The sequence below is a fragment of the Camelina sativa genome, chromosome 17 (genome assembly GCF_030686135.1).
Source record: "Camelina sativa cultivar CO46 ecotype springtype chromosome 17, ASM3068613v1".
NCBI lineage: Eukaryota > Viridiplantae > Streptophyta > Magnoliopsida > Brassicales > Brassicaceae > Camelina > Camelina sativa.
In genome coordinates, this window is record NC_141896.1 from 35,417,163 (window position 1) to 35,437,418 (window position 20,256).

Here is a 20,256-nt window from a genome sequence, read left to right on the forward strand (position 1 = left end):
GATGGTAAAAAAATGTGACTTAACCCACTTTTTTATTCATCCACGCTACATCATCTTACTATACACACTAGTAAACTAATAAATTATTTACATTAGAAAGAACATGGTTTATTCTTAATCTTAATCCAAATAAATTCAACTTAGTTGAAAATTACAAATGCCTATTTACATTATAATAAATGTACAGATGACCCATCATCTCACCAGAAAGGGCACCACCTGCAAAACAAGTAAAAATAACTTATGTTTCCAAGCCCTCACAGGTTTTGCATAATAGATGATGCATCTGTAAATTCCAGCGTTTATATTCTCTTTCTCTGTCTATCAATATGAATAATCTTTTGGATTCTTGTACTTACTTATATTAAATATAAATTGACTTAATATATAACAAAACTTATGCTAATGAAAAGAAAAGCAAAAAAAAAAGAGGAGCGTAGAGGAACGTACCCAACATAGTTTTGACACAGATTTTCATGGGAAGTCGCTTGATTGATTAGCTTTTGAACCTGTACTTTCACAGACAAACCATGTTCGACTTCATGTGAATCTCCTCCGAGTAAGTTATTATGATCAGCAATGGGATTGTTCGGAATTGCAGAAGACGAGAAATCACGGCCTGTAAGCTTGTGACTCATACGTGCCATAACAACTACTGCACGCTCGTTTAGAACTTCATTAGCATCTCCAAGCATATTCACAGCCTGAAATAATCCAAAAGAATCCCAATTATTAAAAAACAGTCCCCTTTGTAAAAAAAAAATAAGATAAAGATTTTCAAAAGAAACCTGAAGAATCTCCTTCTCTCGGGTACTTCTTTGTGGCTGAGGAAGGTCCATATCCGCGGGATCTTCATCTTCTTCCTCAGGCTCAACAACAGCAGGAGCATTGGGGTTGTTGTTACCGAGCAATGCTAATTGAGGGACTTCATTGAAATTGAAAAGACGCCAGTTGATTAAAGGATCATGTACAAACGCTTCCATCATTGCCATTACACTATCTTTATTGGTTCTCAGAACTTGCATAACGTTTTCGCAGGTTGAGCGGAAGTTTCCTTCGATGCCACTGACTTCCATCGCTTTGACAAGCATTCTTGTCAACCGGAATGGAACCTACCAATATTTAACCAATCTTTTCATCGGTTCTTTGATATTCACAATTCTCGCAAACATGCATACGAGGTAAACATAAAAAATGAATACCTTTTCAGGAAACTTCTCTCTATTCATAGAAGCCTCAAAACAATCTCCAAAATCGATATGCAAGATTTTTCCACTGTACAATTAAAACCATTGATAAAAAAATAGAACCAAAAGTTGTAATTGTAATGTAAACTTCTTTTATTTTCAGTTTTATATACCTGTATCTATGGAGCATAAGGTTACTTGGGTGTCGATCACCTAACCCAAGAATATAACCAACCTGACACAAAAGTAATGCAAGGAGTTCATTTTATTAGCGAGTTAAAACACCCGAAATTTTTAATTTGATGCTACACAAGCGGAGAACAAAGGATGAAATCAACTACATACCATACTCATAACTGCTAAACTTCTAGTATAGTTTGTTCTTCTTTCCAGCCATACCTCTGACGAGTGACTTTTTAACCAGAGAACCTACCAAAAAGGAGACTATTAAGCAACTTGGTATTCCAGATTAGGTAATTTACCCAAAATAGAGAAATTGAGTACCCTGGATAGATCATTTCCCTCTGTGTTTTCTAGAGCATACTCAAATACTTCAACCTTTGCTATGAGCGGTAGATTGTCATAGTCTGGAGCAAAACTTAACATATGCTTCTGTTCTTGATTAAGAATGATCTGAAAATTTTAGAAAGGCATGTGTAAGAATTACTGTACACTGCAGATAGTTTCAGGAGTAAAAACCTGAGTGATTACAAGACTAACCTTTCGCGCATCTCTGTACTCTCGAATAAGATGGTGAAGGGTATCGCAGTTCGGAACCCATCCGATCAGTCCACTATTGGGAGATAGTGGTATTACAGAATAACGTTGGATGGAAAGATCTTTTTCTGCTGTTTTTCTGGAATTCTCAAGCAAAGTGTTCACCAAACCAAAAAGCTGAAACACAAATAAGAGGAAAGGCATAGATGTCATGTTGTAGCTGAAAACTGAATATATGTGAAGTGCAGAACTGAAAACTTCATTTGCATATTCTTCAAGCTGAATTAACAAAACAATGCACAATTGATTTTTTTGGAGAATTACCTGCATAACACGCTCATCCTGCCTTAGATCTTCATGTCCCTTCAACAAGAAGGCGTAGTCCTCACCATCATTTCCGTGAATAGTCAATTTCCTTGGTCTTTGTTTAGAGGTTATGACAACAAGTTGGCGTGAAAACGATGCAATCGTCACGACGGGGGCATCTAATTAGAAGAAAACCGAAATATGGATGTAAGAAACAAAGCCAGGTTAATAACATAAATCAGCTCAGGCAAACCTTGGCAGTTCAGTCTGTTGTTACCTGCACGATATGTTCCAGGAACTGCTAGCTCCAAGTCACGGCACAACAGCAACTCAGGAGAAACAGACTATCCAACAAGTAACATGCCAGTCAGATTAGAACTCAAAGAAGAAAGGAGAGAGGAAACCAAAGAAAAGAATATCTTATTACTTCCAAATCCAATGTCGTGAGACTGGCTAGCTGTTTGTCAATCCGTTTGAATACGTGATAGTAAAGATCCCAAGCCTAATAAAGATAAAGAATTGAAAAGAAAGACATGTCAATTCCGTCTCTTTCATAAGAAGACTGCAAACACTAATCAGACAATTTTTTTTAAATTTCTGATTACCTGTGTAAGTTCAGCATCTTTGCCAGTTTTCTTGTAATTGAGACAGCAGTCATGTGCCTCTTGTAGTTCGTGACGGTATGCCTGCATCAACAATATACTAACTTTAGTTGCTGACATTAAAGAACATTGTTAAGTTAACAAATAACATTGACTGAAATAAGTGAGACATGAAACAGTCTACGCAGTAATAATCTGATTCTATCAAGGGCAACATGGTTGATTTTAATTCTTTAAATCCCGAAAGGAAAAAATATGACTACAAGTAAGAAGTAACATTGCAAAAAAAAAAAAAAAAAAAAAAAAAAAACTAGATACTGCAGTAACGTTGTACACCCGTGCTAGAGAAATATGAAATTATAAATAATGTGAACACACACCCAAATGCCCAATCAAGGGACTGAAATATCCCTACCTCTATAAATGCTCTTTCCTGTATGGTCGTAGTGTCCTTACTTGCGCCTTCATCGAGCATGTCATGTAAAGGTTCAAGTACTTTCAGCATTCCTTCAATGTTATGTTCACCAAAATACAAGCGACTAGCTTCTTCTAGTGCTTCATGCCACATTTCATGCCAAAGTATGGCAACCCTGATAAGTTCATGTGATACAAGTTGCGCCTGTTTTTTTCGTTGTTGTGAAGGTAAGGGAAGGGGGTCACTAATTAGCTCAGTTAAAAAAAAAAAAATTCAATATAATTGACAAACAGAAGAGATGACTATTAACCTGATCCACAAGTGCACCACTGTGCTGGCGAACTTTATCAACTACCTCTTGAGCTGCAGCTCGCCGGAGATTGCTTATTGATTTACATGCAACGAGAAGGGGATACATAAGTGCCTGAAAACATTTGGAGAACAACAGTCAAGGATAAATTATGCATTCAAACCGATTTAGGTAAACATGCGATCAAAATGGCAAGAGTAAAACTTCATGTATATATCTTAATTCCTATCATAGATTTGTAATAATGATGAAGATTTATCAAGTTTCTGTAAAACTGCAAACCTGTGGGTGATTTTCGCCTATGCGGATGAGAAGAGACTGTATCAGTTCCCTGACAGCACGATTATTTGAATGTATCCTAGCAATTATTTGAGGCAGTACAACAAGCCAGGTGTTGATGTTGACATGACTGAATCCTATCTGCAATGCTGTTTGGACGTCAGCTGTAGCTCCATGGTTGAACCACAACGTGAGAAGACGCAGTATGTCCTATGGAAATGAGACAGAAGTGGAAAATAATTTAACAGACCAACAGTATGGTAAAACAACTCCTCACGTTAACAAGTATGAGGGAAGTAGCAACATGGAAAGGAAGACACGGGTTTGGTTTGTGTACGATGGAAAAGCCATGGATGCATACGCTTTACCTGTAAACTGTCGTCAACTCCTTTGGCATTTGCTGCACATGCTATAGAATGAAAATATCCAGTGACTGCAGAAACAACAAACTGGGAAGCAATTTGACCTCTTGAAATGTAATGCGACATCACTGCTGTATTAAATAACGCCCATGTGTGCCATGCTTTAGCCCATTTAGGAGCATAGCGGGTAGATTTGTCAAACGCATCAAGAATTTCTGGAAAAGACCATCACCAAAGTGTTATGGTCAGAAATAGTTTGATAACACTTACACAATCAAAAGCAACTACAATTCACCTTCAATAGACCCATCATTCAAACCGGAAGAAAGAGCCCACTGCCACGTTCCCAGTTTGAGATTTACTCGTGCCAGAAGTGGCACATTTGTGCCCTTGCTAGATACCATACTGGCCAGTATGTCAGATTGAGATTGTGGCACACTTGAGAGTTCTCTAGTCAGAATCTAGAAACAATTTAAAGTTATATCGAGGGAAGACATAACATGGCCGTCCAAGCAAAATATGGGAAAATGTGAGAAAGAGTAATAAACCCCAGACAATGCTAGTAGCTACTTGGTGTATGACATACCTGCAGCTTGGTAAATGCCTCTTTGCGCTTACGTTCCTCTCCAAGTGACCATTGGTATTTCAAGTATCCAAGCATCACTTGTGGAGGTCCGTGATATTGCATGTTTTCTGGCGATATTTCTGGATCAAACTACAAAATGAGGTCCTAAGTTAGACATAACAGAGTAAAGCTACACTCGGTAGAGAAAATTCTAAAACCAAAAGGCAAAAGGTCAAGACCGGTAAGAGCTTGAGTAGAGTAGACTTCGCCTGACTGATCCTCCCACTCTTCCGACATAGCGAGGCAAACTTGAGCCAAGTTTCAACATCTTCTGTAGGAGGTAGCACAAGGGCCCGGACAGCCAAAAGTGCTTGCCACACCTGAGCAGTATTGGGAATGCAAAAAATTAAGAAAGCATATTTATAAAGAACAACTGAGATCACTTCATAAGATGCCAATGACTTTCATTGTTTGGATAGTTTTTTTTGCGCCTATGATGATTCAGGCTCTGACTAATAGTCTAGTGAGAAGCTCCTTTACTTTATATAAATCAACAGAAGGAAAATTAATACATCAAACCTTAAAAAAAAAAAATTTTGATCGTAGGGAAGATTTATTTACTAAAGTCACCATATCGCAATATTTGATGCTTAGAATACTAAATGACTTGTCATTCACTCAGTGGTTCAACTAACATGGTAACTTAAGAAATAACATACCTCCACATTACGCTTGGATCCCTGAATCCGCTGAGTCCACATATTACGGATTAGAGCTCTCCGTTCTTCAGCAATAGTATTTCCCACAGGCAGCGTATAATATTCAATTACCTATTATCGATACAACAGGAGAAAAAAAACAACAAGAAAAATTCATCATGTATATGTATACAAAATATGATCAAATAAACATTTAGACTTTTCTCCTGTTTCCCCTTCAAACCTAGGTGGTTAGGGAGAGTATCCAGGAGAAGGGATCATCAATAATTGAGATCTAACCTCCTCTAGTTCTGATAGCTGCTGAACACGAACCATATTGCTGTATGCACGCTCATAGCTCTCCAAAACCTGTAGAAAGCGCAAATACAGAAAAACAGAGACATTTACAAGTTTTTCAATCTAAGTGAGCGACTAACAAGGTAACTGTGGTGATCATATGATGCTTCTATAGCAGGAGCCAACGATAACATGCACAAAATGTTGCTTATATAGAGCTCAACATGTAACTAAGAAGTTCCCTTTATTCACAACAAAACTTAATACGAGAATACTGCCAGAAAGGGAAGAAATCCTACCAGCGCTGCAAGTTCTGTGGCGAGACATTTTCTAGCTCTTTCCACATATTCACGAGCCTCGTCGTACTAAAAAGGAAAGAAAAATATCCACAGGCACAGATATGCAGAAATAAGTGTCTGCAAATAGATTATAAGTAAGCCAGATATGATTTAAAGTACAAGGTTTAAGTGTACCTTTGCCCTTCGAACTAATAGAACAGCCCTGAAGAATGTGCCACTACTGCTCCCATCACCACTAGAAGCAGGGCTTGCTAAACCCCGAAGCTTTGTTTCATCGCCATCATCTAACCGAGACACATATTCCGCCATTTGATCCCACTCTCCCATATTCCACGCAGCATTTGCAGCCTAGTATGATTGCAAACAGATATTTATGTAACTATGTAGCTGTATCACCAAATGTAGCATAAGTAGAAGTTACCAACCATTGGTGCCATTTCCAAACGCGCAGATGGCTCAGCAGGACTCCAGTACTCTTTGCAGAGATTGTTGAGTTCTTCCCATCTTGCAAGGGCAGCAAGACATCTCATTTGTCCTACATCGTGGTCAATAATAAGCTATAGACTCAGGACATTTCATGAAAAGGAAAAACAAAGCATCATATCTATGTTCAACTGAAAATGTTAGATTGGAAAAATATGCATTGAGTTTTTGTTCTGCTAACTTGTAAAAATGTCGTGAGCCACAATTCTCTTTGAACTACTAACTGAATATCGACCAGAAATGCCCACATAACTACTTAGAAAAAACATTACAGAAGACAAAAAAAAACCCCAGTAAATCCCGCCAATAATGTGGGTGATCACAGACCTAGTGTGGCTTCTAATACAAGATGAGGATTTGATGTTTGAGATGCTTTCAAAGTGTACGCTTTGAGTGCATCGTCCCACCGCTGCAGCTTCTCATACCTAGAAAAAAACACGTTAGCGCTTTTCAACTGATTAGGATCAAAGAATGCTACCACAATCTTGTTTCCGCGTGCCTATCAAACAGAACCCAAAATAAGCATCATGATTCAGAAATTCATGTTACCATGATTCTTTTAATTGCACATCAAGATGTTGTTGAGCATAGGTTAGTATGCCGACAGCAGCCTATGAAAAAGAATCCCAAACCATCAACAATGACAAATATCAAAGATAGTGAGTGAGATGGGCGAAATAGGATACAAAATACAGTGTACCTCATGCTGGTGTAACTGATTATTTATGTGTATAAGAGCCTCGACAACAGCAACTGGGTTCGCATCCATCCTCCTGGATCGTGGACCTTCAAATTCCATCTCTTTATAATGCAGAGCTTTGGCAAAAACACGACACTACAAAGTAGGAAATTGCACCATTACCAAGAAAATCGGATGAATGCTTGATATGATACTAAAAGAGGTACCAAAGCTAATTTAACTAGGGAATTCATGACGCAAACCTTTTCAGCTAGTGCACCCAGAAGACGAATATCAATGGGAAGAGGCTTCTCATCATGTTCCATAAACTCTGCCTAAGAAGAGTAATGATATAATCAAGCACAAGTGACAGGAACAAGCAACAGGATCACACATAAAGGTAGGTTGGTTTTATTCTAAATGTATGATTCTTTATCCAACCTACCATAATATAGGTTAAACGAAAGAGTATACGCAGAAATTTGGATTAATAATAGATTAAATAAAAGTTACATATCATGTTTCCATGAACACTCACAGATTGTTCGATTTATGGTTTTAGCAACAAAAAAAACGTGTTTTACATCCTTCCAGTAGAATGGCTAAGAGGTGCAATCACTAACGAAATGGTGACCTAAGCACTTTTTGTTCCAGTCTGGGAAGATGTAGTCAACTCATTACTGGACACTATTGCCTAAGCTAAAACACAAGCACTCAATAAGCACATCTATAGTCCATAGCTACAGGAAACAAGTTTGCTGTTCATTATAGCCAGTGACTCAATTAACGGCTGTCCTGTTTAAGTTTTCTTTAAATTTAACGAAGAACATACCAAATTGAGTAGTGTTGCTAAAATCTCTGGAGGGATATTTGGAGATGAAAAGGCCATTTCCAAGCTCCTAACTAACTGCTTTTGGCTAGACTCGTTTAGCTGTGCCCAGCAACTGACAAAGCCAGCAGCAAACAATTCTCTCCCGACAAATGGCTGCAAAACACGATCATTAAAATGCATATTCTTTTACGAGAGGAAAAGAAAGAGTATAGATTAAACACCTGCAACTGAGCAAGTTTTGCGCAAGTTCTTAATGCTGGAGAGGGAGACTCTTTAAGTAATTCAATACTAAAATGTCTCATCCATTCCTCCCAGTCTTCCTTGGTGCTTCGTTGAGAAGCTTCTCCAGCTGTACGCAGTCTACCATCATTAACCTGTTCAACAGATCATCAAAGCCATAAGTGACAATTTTAGCTGTTTCAAAACAAACAAAGACTAAAGAAATTTTACTAGAGGATCATGTTAAATCAAGCATACATATATAGTCCATAGAGAAGAGGAAACATAGGGGGCATCTTTACAAACTCGTTGCAATTGATACCAAAATTTTTACAATGTTAGGAGTATAATTACGACCGCAACTTGATATTGATAACAAAATTTTAACACATCAAGAATACAGAAAAGAGTACCTGATGGTTCCTGTCATTTCCTTCTTCGAAAGGATCGATCTCATTCTCAATTACAGGATCCCTGATAACCTCAACTGGTAGTCGCCTACTTAATTGTTGAGTTGCAGTTGAAGCTACAATCAACGGTTCACGTCTCAGCCAGCGAGCATGAATTTCCCCAAATTCTTTATGCTGCAAAAATGTTGTAAAGTGAGATTTTACAGACAGAAATATACAATAATGAAATTTATACACCTACAGGATAAAAGTTTTTTACTGCAAGTGCTATTTTAATTAAAAGATAGTTTAATGCAAAACCCGTAATCGATGCTTCAGCAAAAGCTTGTGAATTGATTCAATGAATATGGTGAAGTCCTCTCCAAGTGCATGAGCCAAACAGCATAGTGCGTCAACAGCATCCTTCCGCAACTCATCATTCTTCCTGCGATTTCAGAAAATACCGCACAAGAAAATTTATACAAACTGAAATCATGAGTAAATTTCGAAAAATATGATATGAAAATACAACAGAAAACAATTGAGTCACGTTAATAATGGCATAAAAGTTTCATAACATAAAGATATTTACTAACATCTGCGAAGTTCTAAAAAACAAATGCTTATAGCCAGACAAATTTGTAACTTAGCAAAACAACTCATGGAAAACAGATTTGTAATAATAAGCAATGACGAAATGAAAGCTAATGAGTTGAAAATCCTTTATTGATAATGCATTGCCAACTCTAGGATGCAATGGATTTCTCATTTCAAATCCACTATCCTTAATCGAATGAACCAAATCATTTCAGAGAAAATCAGATAGAGACACAATGCCTAAGTTTTAAAGAAGTATTGTCGAAAGACCTTGCGAAAAAGCAAACAATGCACTATTTCCAGGTAGTGAAATCAGCATAACTTACCCATCTAATACCAGCTTCAAGTGATGCACGAGAGCGGAGATATGACCAGTAACCTGAGGATATATACCGATAATTAAAAAGTTTTGGATCAGCATAAGTAAAGAAGATAATAAATAACGCAAAATAAATAAACATAGCTCCTAACCTGGACACACGGGATTACTCTAGTCAAAGTTTTGATGGCATCGCGTCTTATAGGTACAGGAGCATCTACTTTAAACAATCGAATAAGGGCAGGAAGGAGTAAATGCATGTGCTCATCAAGAGTTCCTGCACATATGGACTAGGGTCAACCATCAGAGTAGAGTTTGGCCATGATGAAAAAAATAGAAATTACAGGAGAGAACAACCTGACTATCAAAAGATACTATACTAAAACAAAGTATGCATATCATAATCAAACTACATATATCATCTTACACTACACAATATGATAGTGTGGATCCTCTTTACCTTCCGATAAAAAAAATGTATCCATTAATTACTAGAACTCGCATGCCCAAATAATACAAATGACAATGAGGATATGAAACAAGACAAGTATTACTGACCGCCAAACACTTCGAGCGTGTGGAGAATATCAGGAACGTAGATGTAATCATTAAACCGCTCCGCGTCACCTAATACTTGGATGAAACACGGAAGGATGACAGGAAGATAAGTTCTGAATTCATCATTAAGTGCCAAGCAAAGATGTTCCAGTAGATGCAGAACCTGATTATCAATAAGAGAGGCGAAGTACTCTTCATAAGATATATGTCCGTAAATCAATAAGAATAATAGCATACTCTAGGCGCATACAACTTACCGGAAGACCACGAGAGGGGCGGACGGGACCTGGCAAGGTGAAGGATGACCATAGTTCAGAGACTAGTGACAGCAGCTCTGGCAGATACTTGCGTATGTGCTGTAGACAAATAACATACGCTATGAGTTTTCACAAGTCGATCGTATTTTGACCATAACTGGAAATTTTAAGGTGTATATACCTGGCGCACAATGGAAACTAGAGTCCCAAGACCCCATGTAATAAAGTCCTTCAAGTTCTCATCAGATGTTCGAACAGTGTGAAAAAGCTCAGGTAAAACCTTCAAAAACAGAGGTGGACCCAACCCAACAAATTACCAAAACGTAAAACAGAGATAGCATGGATTGAAAAGCTGCCGGAGATACAATATTCTATACAGCTACCTTTGGCAGGTAAGGCACGCATCCCAATCCCATTGACTGACCTCGCAAAAACAAAGAAGTGATAATGTTTTAACTTGTTCGTTGCAATTCCAACACAAGTTTATTCTAAAAACAGTCAAGATGGTTTGTGTTACCTTGAAAATGATCATCAGAGATCTAACAACCCTTTTGTGATAACTAAGAAGTGATGCATCTCTAAGAATTCGCATAAGCGAGTTGATAGCAACCTATGACAACGACGAAAGTGATATGAGCACAATTCAGACTACAATTGCGATAATTCACACAAGTTAAGAACTACCGTTGAGTAATAATCCTCAGATGTAGCAAATGACGGCCGGAGTTCCACAGGTAACTCATCAATTGATGGAATAGGTTGACCTGAATCCCCAGTGCCGCGAGGAACTTCACCATGTGATCCTGATAAACTTTGTTGGTTACGTTTATGCACATGAGGATCCAAAGCGCCCATAATTCCAAGAACCTGTAGATATAACCATGTTTATCACAAAAAAGAACTACTAGAATAGTCTAGAATAAAAATTATTTCTCTAGAAACTACCTTGAGCACTTCTCGTCTGGTAGACCACACTAAGTCACCCTTCAGCAGTTTCAAAAGTAAGCCAAGCAACAATGGGTATTCCTTGTATGGAGTCACAACATACCTACGTTAACAATGAAATGAGAGGCATAAATAACATGCACGGAGGATTGTAAACTTCAAAACTCCCTTCATTTTGTACTAGTTATGTGCACAATGGTTAGCACATAACAACCATGTCCCAAGCTACTAAATGCAGCATGCAAGTTGATCACCTCACTATCTACGAATGTCTACAACCTCATAAACATGAACTATATATATGATTAGATATCTAGGCAGCATAATGTTCGAGGTACTCGTAAATCAATCCTATTGCATGACAAAGAGAGAATAACAACTCATGACAAGTTCCAACACAGAAAGGTAATATTCTTTCTCTGGGAATACTAAGCCATCTCAGGAAAGACGAACAATAAACCATCACAAAGATCTACCGCGGATGGAAGAACTGGCTTGGATAATAATTGTATAATTTCTAGATTTCTCACTCCTAGTAATCCAAATGATAAAACATATGACCAATTCTGACATATGATATACATTAACATTAACATGATGACAAAGAAAAAAGAAGATATATACATTAACACAGAGCAACAGCTTAAGGATAGCTCAGGTTGCTACCTAGCTAACCAGAACAAATAGAAGCACCGATTATGTCAAAAATTCACTAAATCCAGTATTTCAATCTAGTCAAACCAGGCTTTTGCCAATCAAGATAGTACACAATTTTCTTAATTTACAAGAAAATTAGTATGTTCAAAATAACCTAGTACCATTATCAAATAAAACAAAAAAGGAAGTTTTAAGTCCTAAAAGAAGGAAATATCTCATACCCTGTACTTTGAACAACTTGACCAAGGGTAGAAACAGCCACCTCACGTTTTGCTACAGCAGCTCCATCCATTAAAGCTTCAACAATCAAAGGCATCAGCTCCGGAATATATTGTCTCATTGCTAAGCCACCCTGAGCAAGCAACGCAAAAAAAAAAGAGAAAAACCAAGATGGGAATGTCTTAGCCAAACACAATAAATAACAGGACTAGAAAGAATATAAAGTACCAACATTCTGTCAACTTAGAGAAAAAAAAAACAATATTAGATACCGACTACTGACTAGGCCACTGAATTTTGAAATACTCTTAGCCAACACAGATATGAATAGTCAAAATAAGACAGCAACTTTATCGCGCAGCCAAAACACAGTTATGTTTGGATCGGCACTTAATGTAGAAACTAAAACTTACCAAAATTATATATCAACTTACCACTCTTGCAAGATCCCCAACAGTTACGAGAACTCCAGTGACAATATTATTGTTAGCATTCACTCCAGTTCCTTCACTAAGTCTTGCAACAAGTGCCTAGAAAACAAGAGTTACAATCCCCGTGAACAACAATAATAATCATACTATTTAAGAAGTGAAGAGAAAATAAACCTTTTGGACAGGAGCTACATATGGAAGTATAAGTCGTTCACAATTTCGAACTAAACACCCAAGGAGTTTCGCACTCTCTTCCCTGCACTTGTTATCTGCACTGCTGACATTACAATTGAAGTCAATGCAACAGATACTTATTAATCGGAAACGAATCTTATTATATGAACTAAAGAAAGTTGTTGTTACCTCAACTCAAGGTAGGTTAACAGCTGTATAAGATGGCGACGAAGTGCTGGAAGTACGTATGCTGGATTTTTTTCAGATAACCTCCCAGCAACTGAGATGGCATATTCTCGGACATCAAGGTCCTGTTGAACAAAGATATTGTAATATATGAGTTGAAATGGCTAATGCAGTAGCCAGGTGGAGTGAAGCATAAGCCAAGTATTCTATCAGGTTGACAGGGGTGTCACAAGGATGCATTTCGTGCATCCACCAACAAAAGGCATTCATTCCATCCACAAATCATCCAATTAAAATATCTCAACTGCACTTTTGCAGTATAACTTAAGTAACACTGTTTTCTGGCACAATAGAAGCCAATTAGTAGACCAAAAATCTAGCTACATCTTCGTAACCAAAATTTCTTTAATAGGTACTAATCTCATGAACCCACGAAATCGAATTACAAAAAGCAATATAATTACAAGTCATCCGTCATTCACCCAAGAGAGACAGATTAAAAGATCCGAAAGATAATAGAATTGCAATATGCCAGATGAAGTGCTACTTTATTCAAACAAATAACATGTACATACCTCATCATTTAAGGAAGCAAAAATGGCAGTCAAACTATCAGCCTGTGCTAAATAATCATCAAAACATTGGTTGCCATATAAAGCAACGAAGATAGACTTGCGAACAGTTACATCAGCATCCGCAACAGCTGTCCTGAGAAGCTTTTCCACAATCTGCAGAACCCAAACATCATTTCTCAGGTAAGCAGGAAATTGGAACCACTACAAGTATTGCAATTACAAATGTCATCACGAAGCAGACTTAACATACTGGAGTTCAGACTTGGAAAAGAAGAAAAACAAAATCTGTTGTAATGAGAAAAGGCCAAATTAAAGACAAGCAATAAGAAAAAGTGTAATGGGTTTTCAGTATTCATATAACACCTCTTCCACAAGGCGCCTTCGTCTCCCCCCTGCTCGTGTTGACCTGCTTGAGCCAAATTGTGTGACACCAGATAAAGAATTTGCAATTAGTCTGCAACAGCACAAAGCAGCATCTTTTCTTGTGGCTGCATCCTCATCATCCAAATAAACAAGAACTGACTCCCGAGCAAATTCAAGAAGATCATGCCCCTGCAGAAATCAGAGGCTCAGATACAATATATAAATCATATTCTTTCGAAAATGTTATCAGCAAAGAGCGGCGACCTTGAAATTGAAACGAGCAAGAGTCTGCAGGGCTAGTTGAACTTGCGCTGAACAACTAGGGTCAGCAGACTGTGGTGCCATGCCCACTGTACTACCTCGGACAACAGGAACAGGAGGCTTTGTTTGAGAATAAGGGGATCTTGAAAGAACCAACGAAATGCAATCTAGAAGCCGATCTTGTACCGTTGGCAGCAAAGAAGGAATGCTGATACCCAAGAATTGTCAGCATTAAAAGTATACACATTACTGCAGGTAATAACAAACTTCTTTTGCTCAACTTTACCTGATGGTTATCTGATCAAGAGCGTCAACAAGTGTAGAAGAGAGACTAGAGGAAAACATAACATCTAAAAGATCTCGAACATGAGTTTCCACTGTGGATCCCATTGCCTTCGCGATGTTACCAACACAAGCCACAGCTTCAAGCAAAGGTCTACCTTTACGTGGGGCAATCTACAGGGGAAAACATAGTCAACAAATCACTTGTCTAGTTCAATTTTCAAAACTTATTAGACCCAAGATGATACTTAATTCAAAAGTATTAAAGCGTACTTTAAAGGGACAAAAAAAAAATTTTGACTCACCGCATCCCGCAGATGAGACATAATTGTCGGCAAATAGTGGATAAGCTCACCATCCAAAGCACCAGCCATTTCCCCAAGGGCGATGAACCCACTGGCTCGTTCAGCCGGTATTCTCAACACAGTAAGAATATGATTCATGCATATCTGCAAGAAAGTACTTCATGTCACGTTTCCAGATCAATTTTGGTATTTTGGTTTAGAGAATTTCTCAGTCACTTACCGTTAAATAGTTTGTAACAAAGCGGTCACGAAGAAAGTGAGCAATGCGAGGCAGTAACGAGGTGATGCTAAGGCGAACAAGACGATCACGATGTTCAAGGTATCTGAGGACAATTTCGGCAACTTCTCTATACCTAGACATCATGAACTCACCTGTATTCCTGCAAACCACCTCTAGCATTAAGCCATAAATTCTAACACCAAATATGGCATGAAATCAATCTACTTAACAGAAACCAACACAATTTTCGTCTTCAAGAGCCTTTTGTTCAGATATACACTTAAAGTAGAGGAATATACATGAATTATCTATCTCTTTAACGATGGAAACTACAGTACAATGACAAACAAACAAAATGAGCATCATGGGGACAAACAAGTTCTTCTACGGAAAATCAAACTTAAGTGTCTGACTAATAGAATGGGATGCTTTCAAAATAGATAATGGCTTCTGCATTTACCTCAACAGCTCGCCAACGGCGAGTAAAGAACCATGAATACTATGAACCGGGGCATTTCTGCCCAACCCATCCTGTGTAGCTTCAAACATTCGATAGTACCTGTAAAAGCCAAATGGAGAGAGGATCAGTTAGCTCAGACATGGAAACTTCTATTGATAGTTTGAAGCATTGCATTGGCAATGATATATTTAAATCCAGTAGAAAGTCTGCAAGTCAGAGAACACAATTCAAATTGACAAAAGCTTCAAGTCCGTTACAAACCTTGAAAGCAAGATAGGGTTCGTTACATTTCCCATCTACTTGATATACATTGAGACTACACTGATCATGTTACATATGCTCAAAATGTATCACCATGGGAAGAATATATATTCAAACCTCATCCATTTTTGGGGGGACCGCAGCATAAAAAGCTAATATAAATTGCATTTACACAATAAAATATGCAAAGTAGTACTTAAACGAGGGTGGAACCACATAACAGGATTGAAAATGAAAGTATTGTAACAACACAAAGAAAAGCCTCGCATAAAAATATCATACCAAATATATTACCAACAGAAAACATTTAAAACACTCGACCATTTTAAAGGAAAAGAGAATACAAACCATTGCACTCGCCATCGAGTCTCCCTTTTCTCAATAACACGAAGGCAAGCACGCAACGCCTCAACAGCTCGTTCTCGCACTTGCAACTGGGGATCCCTTAGTGCAACCCAGATAGCATCCACAAATTCAGGGACATGAACATTAAATACAGTAGAAGCATTTTCTGCCATCTCCTGCAATGTTGCAAGAAAATAGCCATATATATATTAAGCTGCTGGATTGGAAAGTTATCCTCACTATCATTTCAAACATCCATTATCCAATTTATTTGTTCAGAAATTTCTTTCTGAGTAACTAAAAGAAAAAAATGACATGTGTTTCTGCAGCTTATCTCAAGGATAGGACAGCTAAAAAATCAGGCTACCTTTAATATTAAAACGGCGGCGAAACGACGATATTCCACCCTGTCTACGCGAAGCCAATCAAAAGCTGTTTTCATCTGTGAAAAAAGAGAGAAAGAGTTGAGCAACTATGAGCGGAGCCAGTGATAGAAAGGGGAGGAAAACAGCAAATTGTACCTGAAACTCCACTTCATCAGAAGTCATTGCTCCACCTGCCCGAGCAAGATGGCCCAAAACTTTACTAGCAAGCACCAAGATGTCGGGATCACGCTTCAACTCGAACACGGTCCTCATATAACCCGCAAACCTAGAAACCTTAGTAGCATTCTCGCCAAATCCAATCTCCGTTAACTCATCAATGGCTCTGAGTGCACCCATGTTTTCAGCCACATCCGTGCTCTCAATTAAATTAGAAATCCTATCATATAATTGCTCCATGAACCTGGAGGAAGCTTCACCGCTAAGATCACGAACTGCTTCCTCTACATGTTTCCTAAAGGCTAATGGTGCTCCCTCCTGATACAAAAAAAAAACAAAAATCATCGATCAATTCAGAGACCTATCAGAAGTAAAAATTTCGAATTTTGCAAAAACAAGAACAGAGAGAATTAAAAGGAAGAGGATTTATTCTGGGTTTCAACTAAAAGCATCAAAAAGGAGAATACTTTACAATGTTCTTGTTTACCTTTGGATTACCACGGCTGCAAAGGTCAGCGATGACACGGTTGAGAGTGTCAAAGCTTCCGCCGCCAGAAGCGGTGGCTGCGGGGCCACAAAAGCGGTGCGATTGCGATGGGGAAGCCATGGATGCAGGCCGCCCAGCCACAAAGGATTGCGACGAGGTAGACATCGCTGCAGAGCCGGTCCAGCCGCAAAAATCTTCGAAAAACCCTAAATCTGAGCCCTTTTTTTATTTGTTCAACAACACTTGGGGTAGAGAAGAGTATGTACAGAGGTATCTTCAACACATCATGCGTAGAGAGAAGCGAAGATCGCAGAAGAAGAAAATTAGGATTTTTTTTTTTTTTTTTTTTTTTTTTTTGTAACAAATCAAACACTTAAAGTGCTTTTTTAGCTTTTTTAGGTTTTTGCCTTGTTCTTCCAGACAATGTCCTTTGGTAAAAATATAATAACTGAAAGGTTTTTTACCAAGGAAATTATTTTTTTAATATATTAAAACTTATTGGTGTGTATCTAAATCTATCTTATTACATTTATTGGACCAATAAAAAATTCTTCAAATTCACTCTTGCCAAGAACAAATAATAATATCCTTACTAAAATCAAATATTTGACAAAAACATATGTAAGGATTTGTCATTATAGCTAACTAGGAAGTTTGATTTATCAGATATTCAAATTTAAAAATTTTATTCGTTTTGTCTCAGTTCTTTATTTTAAAGCATTTAAACGTTTATAAATTTTCAATTTTAGAAATATTTATACTTTGTAAGAAGTTTAAATATGATAAATATTTTAATTTCTAAAAAAGTTAAACTTTATAAAATGTTTAAATATTAATAATATATTTAGACTTTTACGATTTTTTTCTTGCGGCATGTATCACGAGTAAAAATATCACGGACATGGTTATATGGTTGGACAGATTTGGGTAGATATCAATTTAAATTTAAAATATCATTAATTTTGTGCTACACGAATAAAAAATCACTTCAATATTTTGTTAAACAATATTAATATTAGAGAAATTGACATATCTAATTAAGTTGATTAAATTAATAATATGTAAAAAATAAATTGTTATGCACTATATTGTGAGTTAAATCATAATACAATTAGATATAAGCATCAAACAATACAAATAAAATTAACAAACAAAAATTAAAAATTTTCCCAAATTGCTAACAGATCAAAATCTACATTATTGTTGAATTAAATTAACGATTTACCTATCACACTCGTAGCCACTTCAGTACCAACAATAATGAAATATTTATACTTTATTTAAACTAAACACACATCAAAATCTTGATGCAAAAGAATTATCTACTTGTATCATAAAACCTTGTCCAGATCTTACGCAGCTCTAGTGTCAAAACAGAGCTCCTGTCCAGCTGCATCCAAGTAGAACACTTGGTGAGGGGATCTAAGTCCGAGGAACAAGGAGATGTTGGGTTTTACTTCAAGGGAAGCCGATAAGCAGAATGGAGGCTAGTGCTAGCGAGGCGATCAGAGGGCTCAGATTTGGCGGAGAATGGATGTGGGCTAGAAAGAATCAGTTCGTCAAGGAAACCCACCGGGTGAGAAGAGGAGGGGAAGAGAGGATGTAGCTGAAGCATGATCGGAGTAGCAGATTGGTAGTCCGTTGAACCTCTGGTATATTCAGACTGGACCTAGAGCATGCTTGGAAGATAGGGGAGAAACCAGAGATGACTGGATGGTGACCCAGCGGCGCCGATTGGATTCGATGCCGCCGGGAGAAGAATCATCGGAGGTTGTGCCAAAGAGAGTGGCTAGGCCGAACTTGAATAGCTTAATTTATTAGCTACTATTTCCTAATCTCCGGATCTTTTACTGGGTAAAACTGTTTAAGATGATTAGTTCACTAGGCAATGTAATAACTTTATTATTTTTTAAATGACTCATTTTTATTGCCATGTGATTTATTATTCTTCCAATTCAAGTGTAAACAAAAATAAGAAAAGATAGTTTTAATTTTACGATAATTATCAAAGAACAATAGAAGTGGTACAAATAAATTCAATTGGATGCATATTGTTAAGTAATTTTATTCCTTTGAAGTTTATCTTGAATAGTAGTCCAAGTGTTCAATAACTTTGTCAAATAATTGGAATATAATCTTATAGACTTATAGCAATAGATATCTTATATAATATGAGAATCTTATATAATATGAGAAGGTTTTTCCTAACTCTTACTCACATTACAACATTTGGCATTCTCTTTCAGTGACACCTGTCATCTTTTATTTCCATTTTTTTCAACAAAACGACATTTGGCATTCTCTTTCAGTGACACTTGTCATCTTTTATTTCCATTTTTTTCAACAAAATTATATCATTTTCAATTCCAAATAAGCATACTTCTTTTATCCATTTGGTACAATTGACATATATTTTTAAATCCACTTTTATATCTTAAGTTCTTTTGTCAAACAAAAACAGATTGTTTTATAATAAAATCTCATATTATATATTTGATACAAAATCTAATATTCTATAACATTTACTAATAAATTAACTAATATTTGATACATCTGTTTTACACATTTTCTTACATTCTATTTAATTTGTCTTTCATCCTTTTAAGTGAAAAAATACACACTATTTTATAATAAAAGAAAATATCATAATAAAAACCATATCTTAGATGAGAAATGAAATAGTTTAAATACATAATTATGATTATGCCTTTATGTAATTTTATAAACCTTAATTATTACACATTTTAAAATCATATAATGTTTTCTTTTGTTAATTGAGTAGGCAATAAAGTTAGTCAGTTCCACTAAAATCCTATTAAATTATGATAAATTACACAATAATAGTTTTTCCTTTGATATCAATGCACATATCAACATAAAATCGATCTGTCAAGAGCATTTCAGAATTGTTGTCATGTTCAAAATCATATATATATATATATATATAAAAAGAAGATTTTGATTTATGTTGACTTTTCTTGATTTTCTATCTATTTATTTCATTACACAATTGTAAGTGACATATTTAAAATAGTATTAATTAAATCATTAAGTTTGATTATTTCTTATATGGAAAATATATTGAAATTTTATATTTAATATCATGTAGTGGGTTACAAATTTATTTCACCATGAATTATGCGTTTTTATAATTTCAATAACCATGCATTGAA

The 20,256-nt window shown here is 36.6% G+C and overlaps 1 protein-coding gene across 1 annotated transcript; it reads right to left on the reverse strand.

Annotated features, from left to right (window-relative positions):
* Positions 1-2: 2 nt before the first annotated feature.
* Positions 3-17,458, reverse strand: LOC104757405 (serine/threonine-protein kinase TOR). Its single transcript, XM_087496336.1, has 56 exons — positions 17,084-17,458; positions 16,576-16,914; positions 16,422-16,496; positions 16,058-16,230; positions 15,449-15,547; positions 14,989-15,148; positions 14,769-14,912; positions 14,468-14,637; positions 14,185-14,389; positions 13,921-14,109; positions 13,558-13,710; positions 12,986-13,107; positions 12,797-12,896; positions 12,626-12,721; positions 12,194-12,324; positions 11,316-11,418; positions 11,055-11,237; positions 10,888-10,980; positions 10,754-10,789; positions 10,552-10,650; positions 10,371-10,469; positions 10,114-10,276; positions 9,708-9,832; positions 9,563-9,615; positions 8,961-9,084; positions 8,664-8,834; positions 8,253-8,405; positions 8,032-8,184; positions 7,463-7,534; positions 7,221-7,355; positions 7,070-7,131; positions 6,848-6,945; positions 6,463-6,572; positions 6,212-6,385; positions 6,038-6,103; positions 5,742-5,810; positions 5,463-5,573; positions 4,983-5,123; positions 4,765-4,893; positions 4,474-4,639; positions 4,185-4,393; positions 3,820-4,026; positions 3,538-3,651; positions 3,228-3,431; positions 2,816-2,896; positions 2,638-2,712; positions 2,488-2,554; positions 2,229-2,389; positions 1,908-2,081; positions 1,692-1,820; positions 1,533-1,616; positions 1,361-1,422; positions 1,203-1,275; positions 789-1,112; positions 451-704; positions 3-219 (listed from the first exon to the last, which is right to left on the reverse strand). Exons 1-56 carry the CDS (start codon positions 17,246-17,248, stop codon positions 201-203), a joined length of 7,446 nt encoding a protein of 2,481 aa, XP_087352462.1. The 5' UTR covers positions 17,249-17,458; the 3' UTR covers positions 3-200.
* Positions 17,459-20,256: the final 2,798 nt, after the last annotated feature.

Bases quoted from the DNA above. Each gene is read 5' to 3' on its own strand.
- LOC104757405 (XM_087496336.1), bottom strand. From the start codon at position 17,248: ATGTCTACCTCGTCGCAATCCTTTGTGGCTGGGCGGCCTGCATCCATG. The intron at 9,085-9,562 runs GTAAGTTATGCT...CTGAAATCGCAG, and splicing joins TTGAAGCTGGTATTAGATGG to GAAGAATGATGAGTTGCGGA. The intron at 1,113-1,202 runs GTATTCATTTTT...AAATATTGGTAG, and splicing joins GAGAGAAGTTTCCTGAAAAG to GTTCCATTCCGGTTGACAAG.